Here is an 18,000-nt window from a genome sequence, read left to right as displayed (position 1 = left end):
ACATATACTTTTATTTAATTACATTATGATTTACCAAAATATTATACAAACTCAAATATGTTGAGGATCATCGATTTTAGTTTAATTAGATACCGACGAGAAATATTTTGGTTCACAATCGGTTGAAAGGGTCCATCAATGATGTTATTTGTTTGATGAAACATGTGGAATTTTTGGAGGTGAACAAGTGTTTGAAAAAGAGAGTCATTATCGATGCGCAAAGGAAAATAATGCCCAGAACTTATGTCAAAATCTAATCCTTGTATCGTGCGATATTAATGGGGGTTTATAAGCGCTTATATGACATGTGTTCATTTATCGGTGTATATATTTGGAGTTGGGTTGAACGATTGAACTGTACTGGCATGGTGGGTAAGATGGAACAGTGACACTCATCATCAATGATTGTGCCACGTCCATTGCAGTGGAATAGCGTTCCAGGCGAATATGCTATGGCAGCATATATATGTGTGTTGTATTCGTACCTCCACACTAAAAGGTGTCTAGGTCGAGCAGGTTCACATTTAATGTTCTATGATGTGTTCGCGCATGATATAACGTGCATACGGATTAAAAAGACATATAGTTAAAACTCTAGTCGCAAAATTATCATGTTAGACATCGTTTGGCTGTACTTGTGCTTTGAATTCTGTGTGCGAAAAGGTTGAAAGTTTTCTGATAGTAATGCTCTCCATTGTGGAGTTTAATCATATTAGTTTCAGAAAAAAAAATGTAAGGGTGCAACTGGAATGGAATGTATTTTTTAGAATAAAAGCTTCATTAGTATTTAACTCTTTTGCATTCTTTAAAATGTTCACTAGTTAAAAAAAGATATATTACATTTTATTTCATATTATTCTACAAACAAACAGCAGTCATTTAAACAATAATTCCACGTCAAATAAGTACTATGGAATAAGTGGAATACTGGTTATATTCTATTAAATTTTATAAATTATTATTATCATTTCATATATTTATTTTATTAGTCACCACTTACAACCTAAATACAACATAAAATAATACTATATAAACACGAATAACTATACATATACAAGTTTTCCAGAAAGTATAAACTTTTTATATATTATATGAACTTATCTAGCAAAATAATGCAATCTCATTACACGGACCGGCATATTCGGGACTACTGATCATTAAATACCTTTTTTACTCTAAATTTAGAAGATGAACGTGAAAATCATGGAGCATGGTACATTTAAAGGAAGACAATATGACGTAAAGTAATACAACTAATGTCCCCAAAACAAGTAAACATAACAATTATGATCAAGCGATCTTGTTTTAGACTTTTAGTCTGGTGCCCAAAAAAATAGACTTTGTCTATATAGTACAACTTATTTCTTTTGTTGAGAATGGTTACATATATACACAATATATATAGTATATACTAATCATGTAGTATTGTTTTCCTTTCCAATAGTAATCGAGTTTTATAACTCAACTCTCACACATCTTTTGGTAAAAACAATAATTTCCATCTGGTTGTGATCGAATTTTTGAGAGAGATTTTTGTTTAGATTTTCCATTCAAAGACAAGTTTACAGACTTTTTTTAATATCGCACAGTTGGTTCACTTGTCTATTGCCCATTGCCCATTGCCCATTGCATTCATAAGATACTACTAATATCTGCCACAAGTTATATCAGGATACAATTACAAATACATAAGTTAAAATAAAACGATAATAAGGCAGATAGTGACACGAAATTGATAGCCCGTCTGATATATTTACCCGACGATTCAAATACAGCTGTGCATCAATATTCTCAATCATGGTATAATTAATATAGCTCACAAGTAAAAACTCAAATAAAATAATACTGGGATGACGACGGTCAAATGTAATTACAGCGACAATTTCAACATAACTCGCGGGTGATGATGTTCAAAGTCGTCCGTCAATTTATTTGAATAGATTAGGTTTTCTTTCTTCTTCTATATATAATAACAATTAACAAATGTCTATGATGATTGTCGCGATTCTAAATTTCTAATCATTCTATAGTTATCCATTGATGTGGTTACTTGAGACTACAAACAAAATGTGTAGTAGGTGTAGTAAATGTGATTATTGTATTGAAATGCTAAACAAAAAAAACATGATCAAGTTAGACCCAAAAAACATGATCAAGTAAGTTTAGTAATAATTCGTGGAAGCACCCTGGCCCTGGTGGTCAAGATTTAAAAACTTTTACACCCAAGTTTGGGGTTCAAATCCCAAACGACACAATTTCTACAACAAAAGGTCTGGATTTTAATTCTCGGAGAAGGCGAATTATACAGAAAAAAATGGAGCAAATAATTACAAAAAAGATCTTCAGCATGGCGCAATGAGTATCATGGATCTCATAGGGCGGCTCAGGGTGATGCAGTCAGACGTGAATCCTCATAAGACAGGTAAAATTGTCGGCTATAATATCGTCTATGTAATATTTCTCATAGTTTGTAATAGCATAATAACCAGACAAAAAAAATTAATAATACTTTTATAATTAGATAAAACATGGATCGAATTAAATATTCTCAAAACTTGCATAAACTAACATTTTTTCCATTTCAATGTTTATTGCTACTAGTAGAGGTGCAATTACTAAATTACGTAATTTAGTTTTTTATATATAGCTTTAACTTCTCTCTTTTTTCTTTTAATCCCAATTTTTTTTTTTTTTTTTAAATTTAACTTTTTATATCCTTTCCAAAATATTCTTACATCACAAAAGTACGTAATGAAAGGTAAAGAAAGAGCAGAAGAAGAAAAAAAGATGGTTTAAAATGATAGAAAGAGCACAAACTGTATATAAACAACTAAATTACGTAATTTAGTAATTTAGTAATTGCACCTCTACTAGTTTGGTTCTTTTAATCCCAATTATATTTGCATCACATGTTTGATAGTTTGGTTCTTAGATAATTTCTCAATTTCTGTACTACGTTATTTTCTGTCATTTTATTGAGATACGATTTATTGTGTGATAAACGAAACAATCAACACAAACTGTATAATATTTCTGTGGGCGTCTTCAGATAATCATCAATTCACTAAGAACAACATGGAAACTCTCCAATTCAGGATGAATCAGTTAAACATATACATGGGATGTTTCTTCTTTGGGAAGGAAAAAAACATTAGATATTTTATCTAACATTTTACCTCAATTTGAAATATAGTGACCAACTTTTCCCTATCTTAAACTAAAATTTCAAAACTCGAAAAAATAGAAATTAAAAAAACTAAGAAAATAAATTAGACTTTTCTTTGTACACTAATTGGTGCCTTCTCCTCATTTCCCATTTTAATTTTTTCATATCAAAATCTTGATTTTTTTTTGCCCTTCGCCTCTCCCTATTTTTCTTTAGCAAGAAAATAAAGAATTGTTTAATTTTCTTCTCTAGTCCCCCTCTTTCCAGTTATAGAAAGCTTAGGGCATCACGTAGTACTACATATCGATCTCCTACTTCCGAGCAAGCATAATGGGCAGTCCGTTTTGGGGAAGCGCAAATGGCCCATACTGAATCCCGTCGCTAGCTCCAACTATTGACCACCTGTAATTATAAAATTTCCCCTTATCAAAACCATAACTAGAGAAATAAAATAAATCACTCTAATGAAGGTAGAGAAAAGGCAATAAAGTAAATAGTACACACACCTGTACTTGGTGGTCAGATGATGAATCATGATAGATATTTCAAGCTTGGCTAATTCATTTCCAGGACACGAGTGAGTCCCATTGCCAAATGGCATGAAAGTATTGGGTTTTGGAGCCACCTATATAGCACAGATACATTATGTCAATATAAATCATTCTCTACAATTAAAAAAAAAAAAAAGGAACTATCAGAAAGGGTCTTGTTAGAAAGATAAATAAAATATACCTCAAATCTCGATGGGTCAAACTTGCTAGGATTCGAAAAGATATCAGAACTATGATGAATGTTTCTGAAAAGCGGCAACACTTTCCATCCTTTAGGTATCAAATATCCTGCAAAACAATTTAAAAGTCTTGTTTTAATTGGTTAAGTTCACAAAGAAAATCGATTGTAATTTTTATATCATACCTTCGTATTCGACATCTTCTACAGCTTCTCTAAATGTAAAAGATAAGATTGAAGCAACTCTTAATGTTTCTTGAATGACTCTTGAAGTTAGTGGCATCTTCTTTGTATCACCCCAAGTTAAAGACTCTCCTTCTTCTTTGCTTTTACTGATTACCATTTGCTCTTCCTATTAAACACCAAAAAAAAAAAAAAAACTAAACTATCAACAACGCAACAAAATTTACAAAACTACTTATGTTTTTATTACCAAAACAGGACAAATACGTGTCAGTATAAGTAACTTACAGTAACGGCCTCTAGAACGTTGGGATTCTCAGCTAAGTACTTAAGGATCCACGTCATCACACTCGCTGTGGTGTCTCTAGCGGCGAAGATTACTCCGATTATGTTATCAGCGATCTGCTCGTCGGTTAGCTCTTCTTTGTCTCCCATGAATGATCCGAGAAGATCGTTGTGTGAGGATCTGTTCTCTCTTCTCTCTGATAAGATTCTTGCTAGGATCTGCGAGAGCTCCTTGCGAGCCTTCATGGATTTGTGGAAGAGCGTTCCAGGGAGGTTTATAGGCATAGAGTTGTAACCTTTCTCGAGAATGTAGTAGCATCGTTTTAGATCTTCTCTGTATAGAACCTCGTCTTTTCCGAAGATCGAGAGCAACGCAACGTTGAATGTGTACTGAATGAAAGAACACAAACGAGAAACAGTTTAAAAACAGAGGATGTAGAAAGAAACAGAGATGCTCTGTTTTAAAACAGAGAATTTAGAAAGAAACAGAGATGCTCTGTTTTGAAACAGAGTATTTAGAAAGAAACAGAGATGCTCTGTTTTTTTTATGTGTCTTACTGTTTTCATTTCTTGGTAAGTGTTGATCATTATTCCGTCCCAGCTTCGTAGAGAATGTTGAGCGATTGATTCGATATTTGGAACCATGTCTCTGATAGACTCCGGCATGAAGGCACGAAGAACGAGCTTCCTGAGTTTGGCGTGATACTCACCTTGGTGGAAGAAGATGGCTTGTTTCCCCAGCATCCTCTCTTTACTCGCAGGAAAAGTCGGTTTAAAGAGATGAGACTTCGTCACCAGCACGAACTTCGCAGCTTCAGGACTCGAGATCATTACACAAGGACATCCTAGTACATGTGTCTTGAACACTGAACCATACCTGTAAAAAAAAAGACCAAACTTTCAGTTTCTTACAACTTCTTATGTTTTTTTTTCAGATTTTCAAAACAGAACACTGACCGTTTCTGTTTGGAAACGAAAAAGACGTTAGGGTCTTGAGAATAGAGCTGGAAAGTCTCGCCTACGTAAGGCCAACCCATTGTTCCCGGCGGGAGTGGGAGTTTCGAGGATACACGGTGGCGCTGAGAGATTAAACACCGGAGAAAGTAGAGTATGATAATTGCGGCGGAGAAAGTGAAAAACAAGGCGGAGGAATCCATTTTGATGATGAAGAAGGGGAAGTAGTTGAACAACAAAGAACTTGTGACTTCAAGTTATATAACAAAAAGTCTTTTTGTTTTGTTTTTGTGTAAGGGGAAGAAGATGTATTGTGTGATGCATACCAAGTGGGAGATGTGAAGGGGTTATATAGGGTTTTCTCATATGGTAATATGGTAGAGGAGAGAGAAAAGGTGATGGAGGGGAGAGAGATAGGTTCGAATAGAGCTTCCAAGAGCATGATTAACCGGGGTTTTTAGGGTGCGGGTTCTTGGCGGAATATAAACCGCCTCTTAACTTTTAACTAAAAATACTAAGAACCGGTTCTTAAATATTTAAGAGCCGGTTCTTAGTATTTTTAGTTAAAAGTTAAGAGACGATTTATTATATTCTAATAAGAACCTCGTCTTAAGAACACCGTTAATCATGCTCTAGATTATAGAGTATTAGAGAGACAGCTCATCTGAAAGAGACGAGATAGCACGTGCAAAGAGCATGCAAAATGAACGTGTGAGATTTTGACCAAACAAACTAATTAAAGAGAAGCAACTAATTCAAAAGAGATGCAGAGCCACTCAAAATGATTAATTAGTTAGTTAAGTTTTTACAAAGCCTAATGTTTGGTTAATTAAACAAATGAATAATTGGAGCAATTTAGCCCTTAAGTAGAGACAAATGTAGGGTAAGGGAAAGGTTTATGTTTTTCTATTTATTTTATAATTAATTATGCTGGACATTTTTGTTTAAATTGAAGACTATGCTTTAAAGTTTAAACGCTTTATTTGGTGTTATATGTGACATCTTTTGTGCTTGATAATTTAATTTCATTCAAGAAGTAACCATCTTTTAACAGCAATAAATTATCAATACCAATCAAAGCATTACTATGCAAAAAGTACATCCCAACATGATTTGTCTACTTAGAAGTTAGAACTAAATGCACATCTACTAATCTTTTCTTCTTGTGCCATGAATAACATTACATTGCATTTCAGCCAGACCAAGGGAAGGACTTTCCACTTCTTATTTTTATCTCTCTCCTATGGCTTGACACTTTAAAATCAACACTTTGGACAAAAACCATTACAAATAATTATCCTTGATTTAAGTCATCTAGTCAAGTTGAATCTGAATATAGAAATTTTAAATCATAGTATAAAGGGCGAACCCAAATTTTATGTTTTGTCAAAACAAAACATACACGGCCGAACACAAATGGATATCGTTGATAATTGTATGTACTAATGTTCTGACCTAGTCAAAATTAAACGAACATATAAACTAAATTAACTAGCATCCTTACTAATCACTACATATACATCAATAAATCAATCTAAAAATGTGCAATCCCATAAGTAGGCACGTGCGCTTTTGCTAGTTAATTTGACATGTTTCAAGCTTTACCGATTTCTTAGTTTACGTACTTTACTAAAGTTTTTAATATCTTATAAACCAAGTGACAACAGTGATCATGATCATCAACATGCAAGTGTAGGCTAGTATTGTTTTTTGTTAAAGTTTTTTTTTTCATTATTGTAAACTGAGATGTACTAGCAAGTACAAGCTTCAAAGTTTAGTTCGAAAATGACATGTCATCACGTCGATCTGGTTAATTTTAAAAAAAATCAAAAGTAAAATAATCAAGATTGAAATATGATAATCCACAACGATTTCCAACGAATAGCTTAAAATTCTCTAAATGCCCGTGAAACAAAATAACAAATAGTTATACGTTTGTATGTAATACCACACATTAGCAATCCACATAAGTTAATAATATACGGCGACAACCAAGTGGTGGTAGCCTAGTGGTAATCTTTTGCGGCTTGGTGTGTACCCACATCAGTTTTGGATTCGATTTCCCATGGGAACTAAATTATTATTACTTGACCAGTTTGGAATTGGGCTTCGGCCCAAGTGGTTTATACGGTGGGCCATAATAGATGATTAGTCCACCCCTGGCATTAGTCGGAAGGTATTCCAAACTCGGGTCAGGCAGTGTGGTACGCTTTCGGGCTAGTCCACTCTGTACCACTATAAATGCGTTCTTTCCGGAGCCGACCGGATCGGCCAATAGGGTTTATAAAAAAGAAAAACTATATATCCGAAAGGTAGGTCATTCTTCGACCGACCATATTTTTCATAACATGTAGACCTTTACTTGCGTGCCTGACAGAAGCTTGCTTTATATAGAGTTACGTTGGCAATTTCCCAATTAGGAAATCTAGATATATCTTTCTTTCTTTTTTTTTGGTTCAAAATCTAGATATATCTTTTATTTTTAAAATTAGATAAACAATTTTATCTTCTTTTTGTCCAAAATAAATTGTGAGGGGAAGAAGACGGCGACGAATGAGATATGTGTACCATAAGAAAACATTGATTAATAATTTAATTGACATACCCGAAAATAAGTAGTGTATTACTACAGATACCGAGATACGAGTTGTGTGTCCCAATAAGGCGATATATAGAACGTATATAATTTTGAATAAATAAATTAAAGCCCCTTTAGTTTGTTGTCTGAACTGAAAATAAAGTCCCTTTAGTTCAGTTCAACTTTCTTGCACTAACTTCATAGTGACAACACAACGTAGAGAACTTTATTGAGTCAGTTCGCTATATCTTGCCTATTTATGGCCACTATTTATTGTATATTTATGTACGTACACAGACACAAGTACATCGAGTAAATAATTAAAAATTTAGTTTTTGTTTAATTTTTAAAATAAATTATATGTTTAAAATTTGTTTTTATTAGTTTAAATTAGTAAAGAATAATCATTGTTAGATAATATAATTTTTATTATTTAAAAAAATCTTTATAATTTTAAAAGTTAACATCGACAAATATTTAAATATTTAGCATATAGAAGTATAATATCACAACATTAAATTATATCTATTTAATTTATACTATCTATAAATCCAATGAATCATCTATTGTTTAAATTCAATTATTGATAGCCCAATACAAATTTTTGGTACTCCCAAAATTTAAATGATAAGATTAGATATTAAATGTAACATGATTTTCTAAGAGTATGTTCATTATGTCTATTAGGTCCATTTTTTAAAAAATCACACATGAATCAAAGTTGTGACTTCTGTTTTAATATATAAGATTTATATCATTTTGTTCGTGGCAAAACAATTATCTCCTTTTCTGAAAATTTTGTTGGTTTTCTCTTTTGTCTGCCAAAGAATTTTGCGGGTTTTCGTATCACACGCTCTATATATACACGACTGATAAGTATTTATATAGTTTTCATGTTAGGGGGATATAAGTAACTTTTTTTGCCTATATATAATATATATATTTTTTTGGGTCACAACTTATATATAACATATATAACTTTTCAAAAGATATAACTCGGGGGTTTTTAGAAGTTATAAAAAAAAATAACTAGGGTTTTCATTATGGAAGAACAACGGTGACTCGCGTGCATTTTTAATGGACCGGTTAAATTCCGAATGCAACATTAACATGTTAAGTCTTTAAGGAATTTATAATAAAGTTTTATTTTTAGTCTCCGCCTTTGGTAGTAAACTCCAACTATGTTCAGTCAAACCGTAAACATTTTTTTTATATGATATGTCCTATCGGTTGAACCAGTCGGCCCTCCGAAAAACACATTTAGTTCTACAGAGTGGATTAACCCGAAAGTATATCACACCGTTTGATCCAATTTTGGAATACTTTCTGACTAATAAGGAAGATAAACCAATCATCTGTTACAGTCCACCATATAAACTATTTGGATCGAAACTCAAGTCCAGATTAGATAAATATTGATAATTTAGTTCTCAAAAAGAAAAGAATCTAATCCATGATTGATGTGGGTAAGCATCAAACCGTAAACATTCTTGTGGAGCCATGACTTTAATTTAAGTATCCGAACATCCTTAATAAACACAAATCTCCATTGCATGCAACTGATCAATGAATAAAACCATTGTAGCCCGATCATAACACTTTCATTGTATCTCTTTATCAAATAGAAAATTTTCATTGATTCATTGTATCCTAAGGGAGTTTTAAGACCAAGACTCACTACCCGAGATAGACTGGCATAGTTTTGAGACGGCACGTGTAACTAGCTTAATATCTTGTTTCATCTATATATCATTTAAACGTTCTTTGATTGAATTTAGACATTAATTCAATCTCTACATATATATACTTAATTTTTATTTCAGAAAGTTTACCAACACTATATACAAATATAGTTGATAAATTGCAACTTTTATTTTTAACATTGACCAACTTTTTATAGTTTTCCATGAGTTCAAAATTCATATATTTTCATGCTTTACTCAATTTTTGAAAAAGTCCAAAATCTTTAAAATTGCTCCAGCATGATCTACACATCTATAAAAGATTATGCACACCCCCCCCCCCACTTCAAGTGCACCTCTGTATCGACTGAATCACTCTTTTGGTCTAGTCAATGGAACCGGTGAACCACGCGAGCTGGTTAGATGTCTGGGGCAGAGGGCTCATAGTACAATCTGCATTATCTAAGAGTAAATATCCAACTACTAGTCTTTTAAACGAAACTAGATTTCGACCCGCGCAAGCGCGGATTTTTGTTTTCATTTATTTTGTTTTCATTTATTTTTATATAAATATTTTGTTTTCAATACTAAATTGGTATATATTATAATATATATGTGTCTATCAATTTTTAAAACATAATAAGTTTACGATATATTTTTTTCATTGAATAAATTGTTTCAAATTTTCACATATATTTGTATCTTCTTCTATATATATATTTTTGGATTATTATTTCATTATTAAAATCGTAACTATATATATAAAGATTAGTAAAATATTTTTTTTATTGTCATATTCAAAGATATTGTAACATTTCACAAATTTAGAAAGTTTTTAAAAAAATAAACTTTTCGCTTCATAGATTTATATTATCGAGTAAATAATTAAACATTTAATTTTGTTTAATTTTTAAAATAAACTATATAGTTTAAAATTTGTTTTCATTGGTTTAAGGTAGTAAAGATTAATCATTGTTAGATAATATGATTTTTGTTATTTTAAAAAAAATCTTTATAATTTTAAAAGTTAACATTGACAAATATTTAAATATTTAACATATGGAGGTATAGTATTACAACATTAAATTATATCAATTTAATTTATACAATCTATAAATCCAATGGATCATCTATTGTTTAAATCTAATTATTGATAGCCCAATAAAAAAATTTGGTATGACCAAAATTTAATGATAAGATTAGAAATTAAATGTAACATGACTTTCTAAGAATATGTCTATTAAGTCTATTTTTTAAAAAATCACACATGAATCAAAGTTGTGACTTCTGATTTAATATATAAGATGCGTGTGGAATAGGTGAACAACAATGGGAGATCGATTACAAATGCAAAAAGAATGTTAAAGTCCTGAAAGGTTTGTTCCCTGAAAAGTTAATAGTTTGAGTATTCAAATCTATATAACTTGACAACATTGCTGCGTAATCTTGCTTACGTATACATTATAAAAACATTTAGTAACATGTTTCATCAACATTATATTATTTCAAACTTCAAAAAACGTTATATTATTTGATTGTTTTAAACAAACATATGCAGATAATATACTGTGCATATATATGAAGGACAAAACTAAAAAAACTTACAAAAGTGGAAAAGAAATTATATAAGGATCGAGCCGAACGCCTAACCATGGCCGAGAGAACTTTAAGAATCGTGCAAGGATAGTTTACATGTGGCCAGTCTCTCATACGTGTCGACACCTCTCTCTCCACGACTTTTAGGGTTTCGTATTCGAAGTTGATTCGATTAATAATACATATATATTCACTTTTGAGTTTTGAAAAATACATAATTAATTGAACGTTCTCTTTGTATATCCTGAATTGTAACATCCCAGAATTGAGATATATGAAAAGGATTAAGAAGATTGATTTGACTATCTATGTTACTAAAGTCCACTTACCATTTTCGTCACACATCCGTTTCGAACTCTAGAATTAAGTATGTTTGAGCTGGAGTAGTAGAATGATAGGTTACCTATCGCAAAGTGATTCACGATATCGTGTAAGTGAGACCAAAGCACAGAGAAATGTCATGTGGTGATTACAAAGTCAGTAAACAATGATTTCGAACCTTCGGAAAATTAATGCACCGTCTGTTGGACGGGATGGGGCCCACGGGCCGAGAGAGTGGGTTTGGGTGGCCATTAACCGTGAGCGGACGGGACGTTACAAGTGGTATCAGAGCTGGTTAGCCATCTCGGTTCTGACCCGAGAGGGGTCTTGAGACATGTCGTGGGACGCAATAAGGACGTTGCGTTCTTTGAGAGGAGGTGAATTGTAACATCTCGAGTTGTGATATATATAAAGGCTTAAAAAGATTGATTTGACTACCTATATCAGCAAAATTGACTTATCTTTTCCGTCACACATCTGTTTAGAACTCTATAGTTAAGTGTGCTTGAGCTGGAGTAGTGGAATGATGGGTGACCTATCGGGAAGTGATTTGCGATATCGTGTGAATGAGGCCAAAGCACGGGAAAAGGTCATGTGGTGATTGTATGATCAGTAAACAATGACTCTGAACCTTTGAAAAATTGACTCATCATTCGTTGGACAGGATGAGACCCATAGACCGAAAGAACATGCATAGATGACCTATTAACCGTGAGCGGGCACGGCGTTACAAAATAATTGCCTATGCTTTGTTCTATTATTCTATACTAAGGGTCATATAAGAAACGGCATCATCGTCATTATTTAACTAAATTATCGTATAAGTTCTACTTAAACGTTAATACTGCTAATCATGGTTAACATGTAAAAGCGTAGCTAATATCAAAATCTTCGGTAATCCTTTTCACCGTAAATTATCTGACAAAAATAATTTCTAAACAAAAGTTACAAAAGAAAAAAAATTCTAAAGAAGATATGTTTTTTTTTCCAGAGTAAGTACCAAAATGGTTTGGATACGTAGTTTCTTTCGACCAGCAATCTATTTAACCGGTCCATTGTTTCCCGATGTTCTACAATATATGAAAATTTTCATAGGCTCTTATTAAAATTGCTGGAGAAAGTATACGTCGTTTTTCTATTTAACATTTACCATATGAGCTAAAGCCCTAACTGATCATAGCTTCACTGGCATATGTTTGGACATGATCTATCTTTTCTGGAGGACGCTAAAGCTAATAAACTGCATATATGTGGCCAAATAAATAATACTACGTACTAGTCATAGTAATCAACGCATTAAAAATTAATGACGGTTTTGGTCATTTTGAATTGCCGCTACTAAGCCTGGACAAAATAACCGGAACCGAAGAACCGAATCGGAACCGAACGGAAATACCCGAAACCGGACTAATACCCTCAAATATCCGAACGGTTTCTATATTTTTATATCCAAAATAACCGAACCGGACTGGAACCGAACCGAGAACCAAACGGGTACCCGAATATATAAAAATATTAATTATATATACATATAACATAACTAGAGATATATATTTAATTATCTGAAAATAGTTGAGGATAACTAAATTATTATAAAGTATCTGAATTACCCGAAAGTATCTGAAACTATCCGAACAGTTTTATCCGAAATATCCAAAGTAATCCGAAATATCCAATTTTTTTATCTAAATCATCCTAATTATTTGATATTTTACCCTAAATAATCAATATTTTATCCAGATTATCCGAACTATCCGAACCCGAACCGATCCAAATGAGAACCGATGTTTTTCCAAGTATTTTCTGGTTCCTACATTTACTATCCAAACCGAAACTATCTGAACCGAACCGAACCGAAAATAGGTCAAATAGTAGATGGAACCTCTAGTTTCCTATCCGAACCACCCGAAAACCGAAATACCCGAACCGAACCAAACCGATATCCGAAATGCCCAGGCCTAGCCGCTACAAGAACAATAATATGAGATTATCTTTTAGAAGAGAAATTAAATGTTTTTAAATTATATGATCAGACGCATGTGTTAGTTATTAAAACGAAGTACATACACTTTTGCTTACCATTTATATTTGCTGTTTGTAATTCATAATTGCTTATCATCCCTTTTTCCAATTGTTAAGAAATTCGTATAGCTTAAGATATTAACCAGGACATATATTAACTTGTAAGCGTTATAAAATAATTCTTTGAAAACGAATCAATAGTTTGCCTTATAATGTTATCGCTTTCGTTTACTATTCTCTTATGTTTTATCATTTTACAACAGTTTATTTTACCGGCCAAAGAAAAACTTTAGCCATTATAAATCATCAAACGAACGTCTAGCATTTGCTCCTATTAGAAAATTTAGGTGTTTATTTTAAATCTTTTGATGACGACAAAAAATCTGTATAAAAAATTAGATATGTTATGATTCGACCACATGTTATTGTATCGACTGCAGATTCACAAATATAGGTTAATAATTCTTTTTTACTCATCTATTTATTTAGACGTATCATGTAATCTCATCTTTTCTGGTTACAGCTCTCTACAAGAACTGTAGTAAATAAATTTAAATACAAAACAACCATTCTGGAGGACTCGTGTCTGGATATAATGTGCAAGCTGCAAAGATAGAGGTGAAGAGCATCTATCGTATCATCTCCTCAAAGCGAACTGCAAAAGTGAGACTCGTTCGTTACTGACACACACCACGTAGATCTTTACATAATAATTTGGCAACCTCAGTAGACCTTAAGTTAGTTTTGTTGTTTAGATTATAAAGATGAAGTGGATTCACTAAAACATAGTAAAGGTGAGAGAAAATCTTAATTTACTAAGGCTACTACATCAACAAGAGATTTGTTCGTAGTCATAGATATACATAAAAAATCAATCATATTTTGTATTTATCACGTCAAATCTAATATAATTACTTCGAACAATAATGAAAAAGAAAGACTGAATAATGAAATCCATCAACTGGTAAATCTATATAGCTATATCCAAATCTAGATCGACTAAAAATAAATATATGGTAACAATGATATTGAGCTTATCATCTTATCTCATAATATTTGCATCATTTTTTCCTTCCAAAACTATATCCATTTTCTTTTCTTTTCTTTTTTGGACGGCAACTATATATCTTTTTAGAAAACGGCAACTATATATTCATTTTAAACAATAAAAAACAATATATATATATATATGTATATATCTATCAGAAAACAATATGATATATTATTAGGCATGTACTTTATAATAACGCACTAAAGTTCTTATGATGCGACCTATATAAATAAGATATAAGCTAACCCATTATCTTATTGTTTTTATCTGCAATAGTTTTTAATCCGTATCCATTATTTTAAATAAATTATGTCACTATTATTTGTTATTTTTAACTGCCGCCCCAAATAATTTACAATAGAGGTATTTTAAGTTGTCTTTGTTAAATAGAAAAAGGTTATTATTTCTTTCGTGTTGTAATACCGCTATAACCAATATTTTTATCACAGACAATGAACGTTAATTATAATATGCATTCTTCGTGCGCCTATTTGGCAATAGTTCTCTGGCTAGGAGTCAATATATTATGGAGTACATTACATATAACCAAAATATATTTTAACAAATCAGGGAATAATTCCATCTACATTTTTTTCATAATGCCACCTTTTTTGAAAATAAAAGTAGAATATTTTTTTCTTTTCATTTTTATGTCAGGATTTAGTATACACATCCTGACAAAACATAATTTTTGATATAATAAGAATATTATCCTTCTGCCTTCTAGTATGAAAGTTTTAACTCGACTTACTAGCTTGAGTCTTTTTCTGTCCTCAGGATTCCTAAGAACACTGGACAACAATATTTTTTGATAAACGATTAAATATAAAGAATTTGCAAATGGTCAAATTTTTTGTCTCAAATAAAATTCGATAAGTAATTGTCTATATCCCTTGGATGATGTGAACCACCCATTCATGTAAAAAAGAAAGTATGTTATAAACGTTTATTGGTATATATATCGACCATGAGTTCTCTAATTTTGGTGTCCAAATCAATTTTTCCACAGACATTGACGTCATTCTTTTTATATTGGGCTCAGAAGTCAACTCTAAATTTGTTTACCGACCCTATGTTTTTCGGGAAGACGGCATATTTCCACACCAGAATTATCGTATAGTAATAAATGTACATAATGTTTAAACTTCGTCGTAATTACACACAACGGAAGTATAACAACCTTTTTCCACACACAATAAAAGTTCAAAACTCGTTTCCACACAAATCGAACTAATACCTACAAAAACTGGTTAAATATTGGTTAGTGTTCTCTAAACCATAAACTTAACCAATGACTAACTTAACTAACAAAAAATGACCCGATTACGACCCGATTAGAGAACATAAACCAGATTAAATCAATGAACCATACAAACCCAAGACCAGACTTAAGAAAATTAGAAACCCTAAAAACCTAAATCCTTTGTCTCTCTCGCCAAGAACGTCATTGATCTTCTGCTTAGCTCCATTCAGGTAAGTGTTCGACAATTCTCTCTCTCTCTCTCTCTCTCTCTCTCTCTCTCTCTCTCTCTCTCTCTCTCTCTCTCTCTCTCTCTCTCTCTCTCTCTCTCTCTATCTCTCTTTGTCTTTGTCGTTATTGTTCTGTCTCTCTCTGGTATTGACTCAGTGTCTCTCTGTTTTGCAGAAATCGAAAATGGAGCCATGGACTGATGTGAATGTTGAGTGGAATGATGCACCTGATTTCGACTCGGGGACTCCTGATTCTCCTGATTTTGACTCTGATGGTGAAGATCGAAGAGAGCGTAATGATTACAACATTGAGAAAGAAGCCATGAACTTTGTTGATGAACCTCAAGTGAAGCATAACTTGTATCCAGAGACAGAAGATGATGAAGAGGGGGAAGAGATTTTAGGGTTCTAAAAAATGAAAGAGAAATCGATTTTGGGGGTTTTTAGAAGGTTTCGGGTCTGGTTTAAATCGATCCTTAGTTGGATCTTTATCTGGGTCTGGTTGTACCAGTACCAATCGATATGAACTGGTTTACTATCGGTTTATGTTATAAACCATTAAAACCAAGCCAAATCTCGGTTTGTGTGGAAACGAGTTTCGAACTTTCATTGCGTGTGGAAGGGGGTTGTTATACTTCTGTGGTGTGCAATTATGACGAGGCTGAAACATTGTGTACATTTATTACTATACGATAGTTCTTGTGTGGAAATAGGTCGTCTTCCCATATTTTTCTTGCCATCCAAATAAATATATAAAGACGTTCCCTAGTTTTACTTCAGAAAAAAAAAATATATATATATATATATATATATATATATATATATATGTTTTTCTATGGGAAATTTGAACCTATATATAACCCAAAAAAAATTCACAAACTAACAATTTTACTCCATTTCTCCTATTTTTTCTTCCTATCTTTCTCTATCCTTTTACTATAAAACTAATACTTATTTTTTTCTATAGTAACAATGGTAAACATGATTAACTGAATAAATACAAAAGAAAAACATCACCCCTATGACACACATAAATATGATTATTAATTACGTTATGAAAAACGGAAGGACATAGGAAAAAATGAATCCATAAAGTATAACAATGGGCTTAACGAGGCGGTATCTTATTGAAACCATGGATAGTTTTCTCTTCACTCCAAGGTGATAGTTGTCGCAACAGTTTTTAATTTATTTTAGCATGCTGGAATATATAATTTTGCATTTCAGTGTATAAAAGTTCATTATACATGATTTTTTGTCAATGTATGGTTGTCATTGTCGAGTTTTTATTTAATAAAGTTTGCATTGGGATGCATACATATTGATAAGACAAAATGATAGTTGAAAGAAAATGTAAGTAATAAATTAATAAATTTGTTTTCAAAAGGAAAAAGTATATCATTCCTCGCATAAAAATTGTTGAATGTACCAACACACGAAAGTTAAATGCTTTGATAAAGTTTTTACAGAATAAAGCAAATAAGTAAAGCCTTTATATGTATGAGAACCTCTGGTAGTTCGAACCATCAAACTTCAAGTCTTCAACCAAAGTGTATAAAGCTATTAAAAGTTAAACGCTATCTGGCCAATGTAATTCATGTACAAGTTGATACCAGGCTGTGCAGGCTTTAGAAAATTAGCAAATTTGATTTAACTAACTTGAAGTCATAAGCATTGGCGAAGCTAGTATGGAAAGACATGCACCCATAATATTTTTAACAAATTATGTGTGTGTATATATATATATATATATATATCGTGATGAGTAAGTTTACACTTATTCGAGTATTTGTGCACCTATAATTTTTTTTAAATAAATTATGCCTTGGTCGTAAGTACATATTAACCAATATTGATTGACCCATTTATCAATAATTAATTAAAATGAAAGTATATACTCTGTCAGTTGTATCCTGTTATAATAAGCAAAAGCTCATCCACATGCCTGCCGATCATGGGATTA

General features: G+C 32.1%; 1 protein-coding gene across 1 annotated transcript; it reads right to left on the bottom strand.

The window, feature by feature from the left end:
* Nucleotides 1-3,038: 3,038 nt before the first annotated feature.
* LOC106374933 (abscisic acid 8'-hydroxylase 1-like) lies at nucleotides 3,039-5,798 on the bottom strand. The gene is made up of 7 exons (XM_013814853.3): nucleotides 5,321-5,798; nucleotides 4,922-5,240; nucleotides 4,367-4,753; nucleotides 4,082-4,247; nucleotides 3,899-4,005; nucleotides 3,673-3,791; nucleotides 3,039-3,568 (listed from the first exon to the last, which is right to left on the bottom strand). The coding sequence occupies exons 1-7, from the start codon at nucleotides 5,518-5,520 to the stop codon at nucleotides 3,478-3,480; spliced, it is 1,389 nt and encodes a 462-aa protein (XP_013670307.2). The 5' UTR covers nucleotides 5,521-5,798; the 3' UTR covers nucleotides 3,039-3,477.
* Between the last annotated feature and the right edge of the window lie 12,202 nt (nucleotides 5,799-18,000).

The sequence above is a fragment of the Brassica napus genome, chromosome C1 (genome assembly GCF_020379485.1).
Source record: "Brassica napus cultivar Da-Ae chromosome C1, Da-Ae, whole genome shotgun sequence".
In the NCBI taxonomy this organism is placed as follows: Eukaryota; Viridiplantae; Streptophyta; class Magnoliopsida; order Brassicales; family Brassicaceae; genus Brassica; species Brassica napus.
This window is presented reverse-complemented; position numbering and strand designations above follow the sequence as displayed.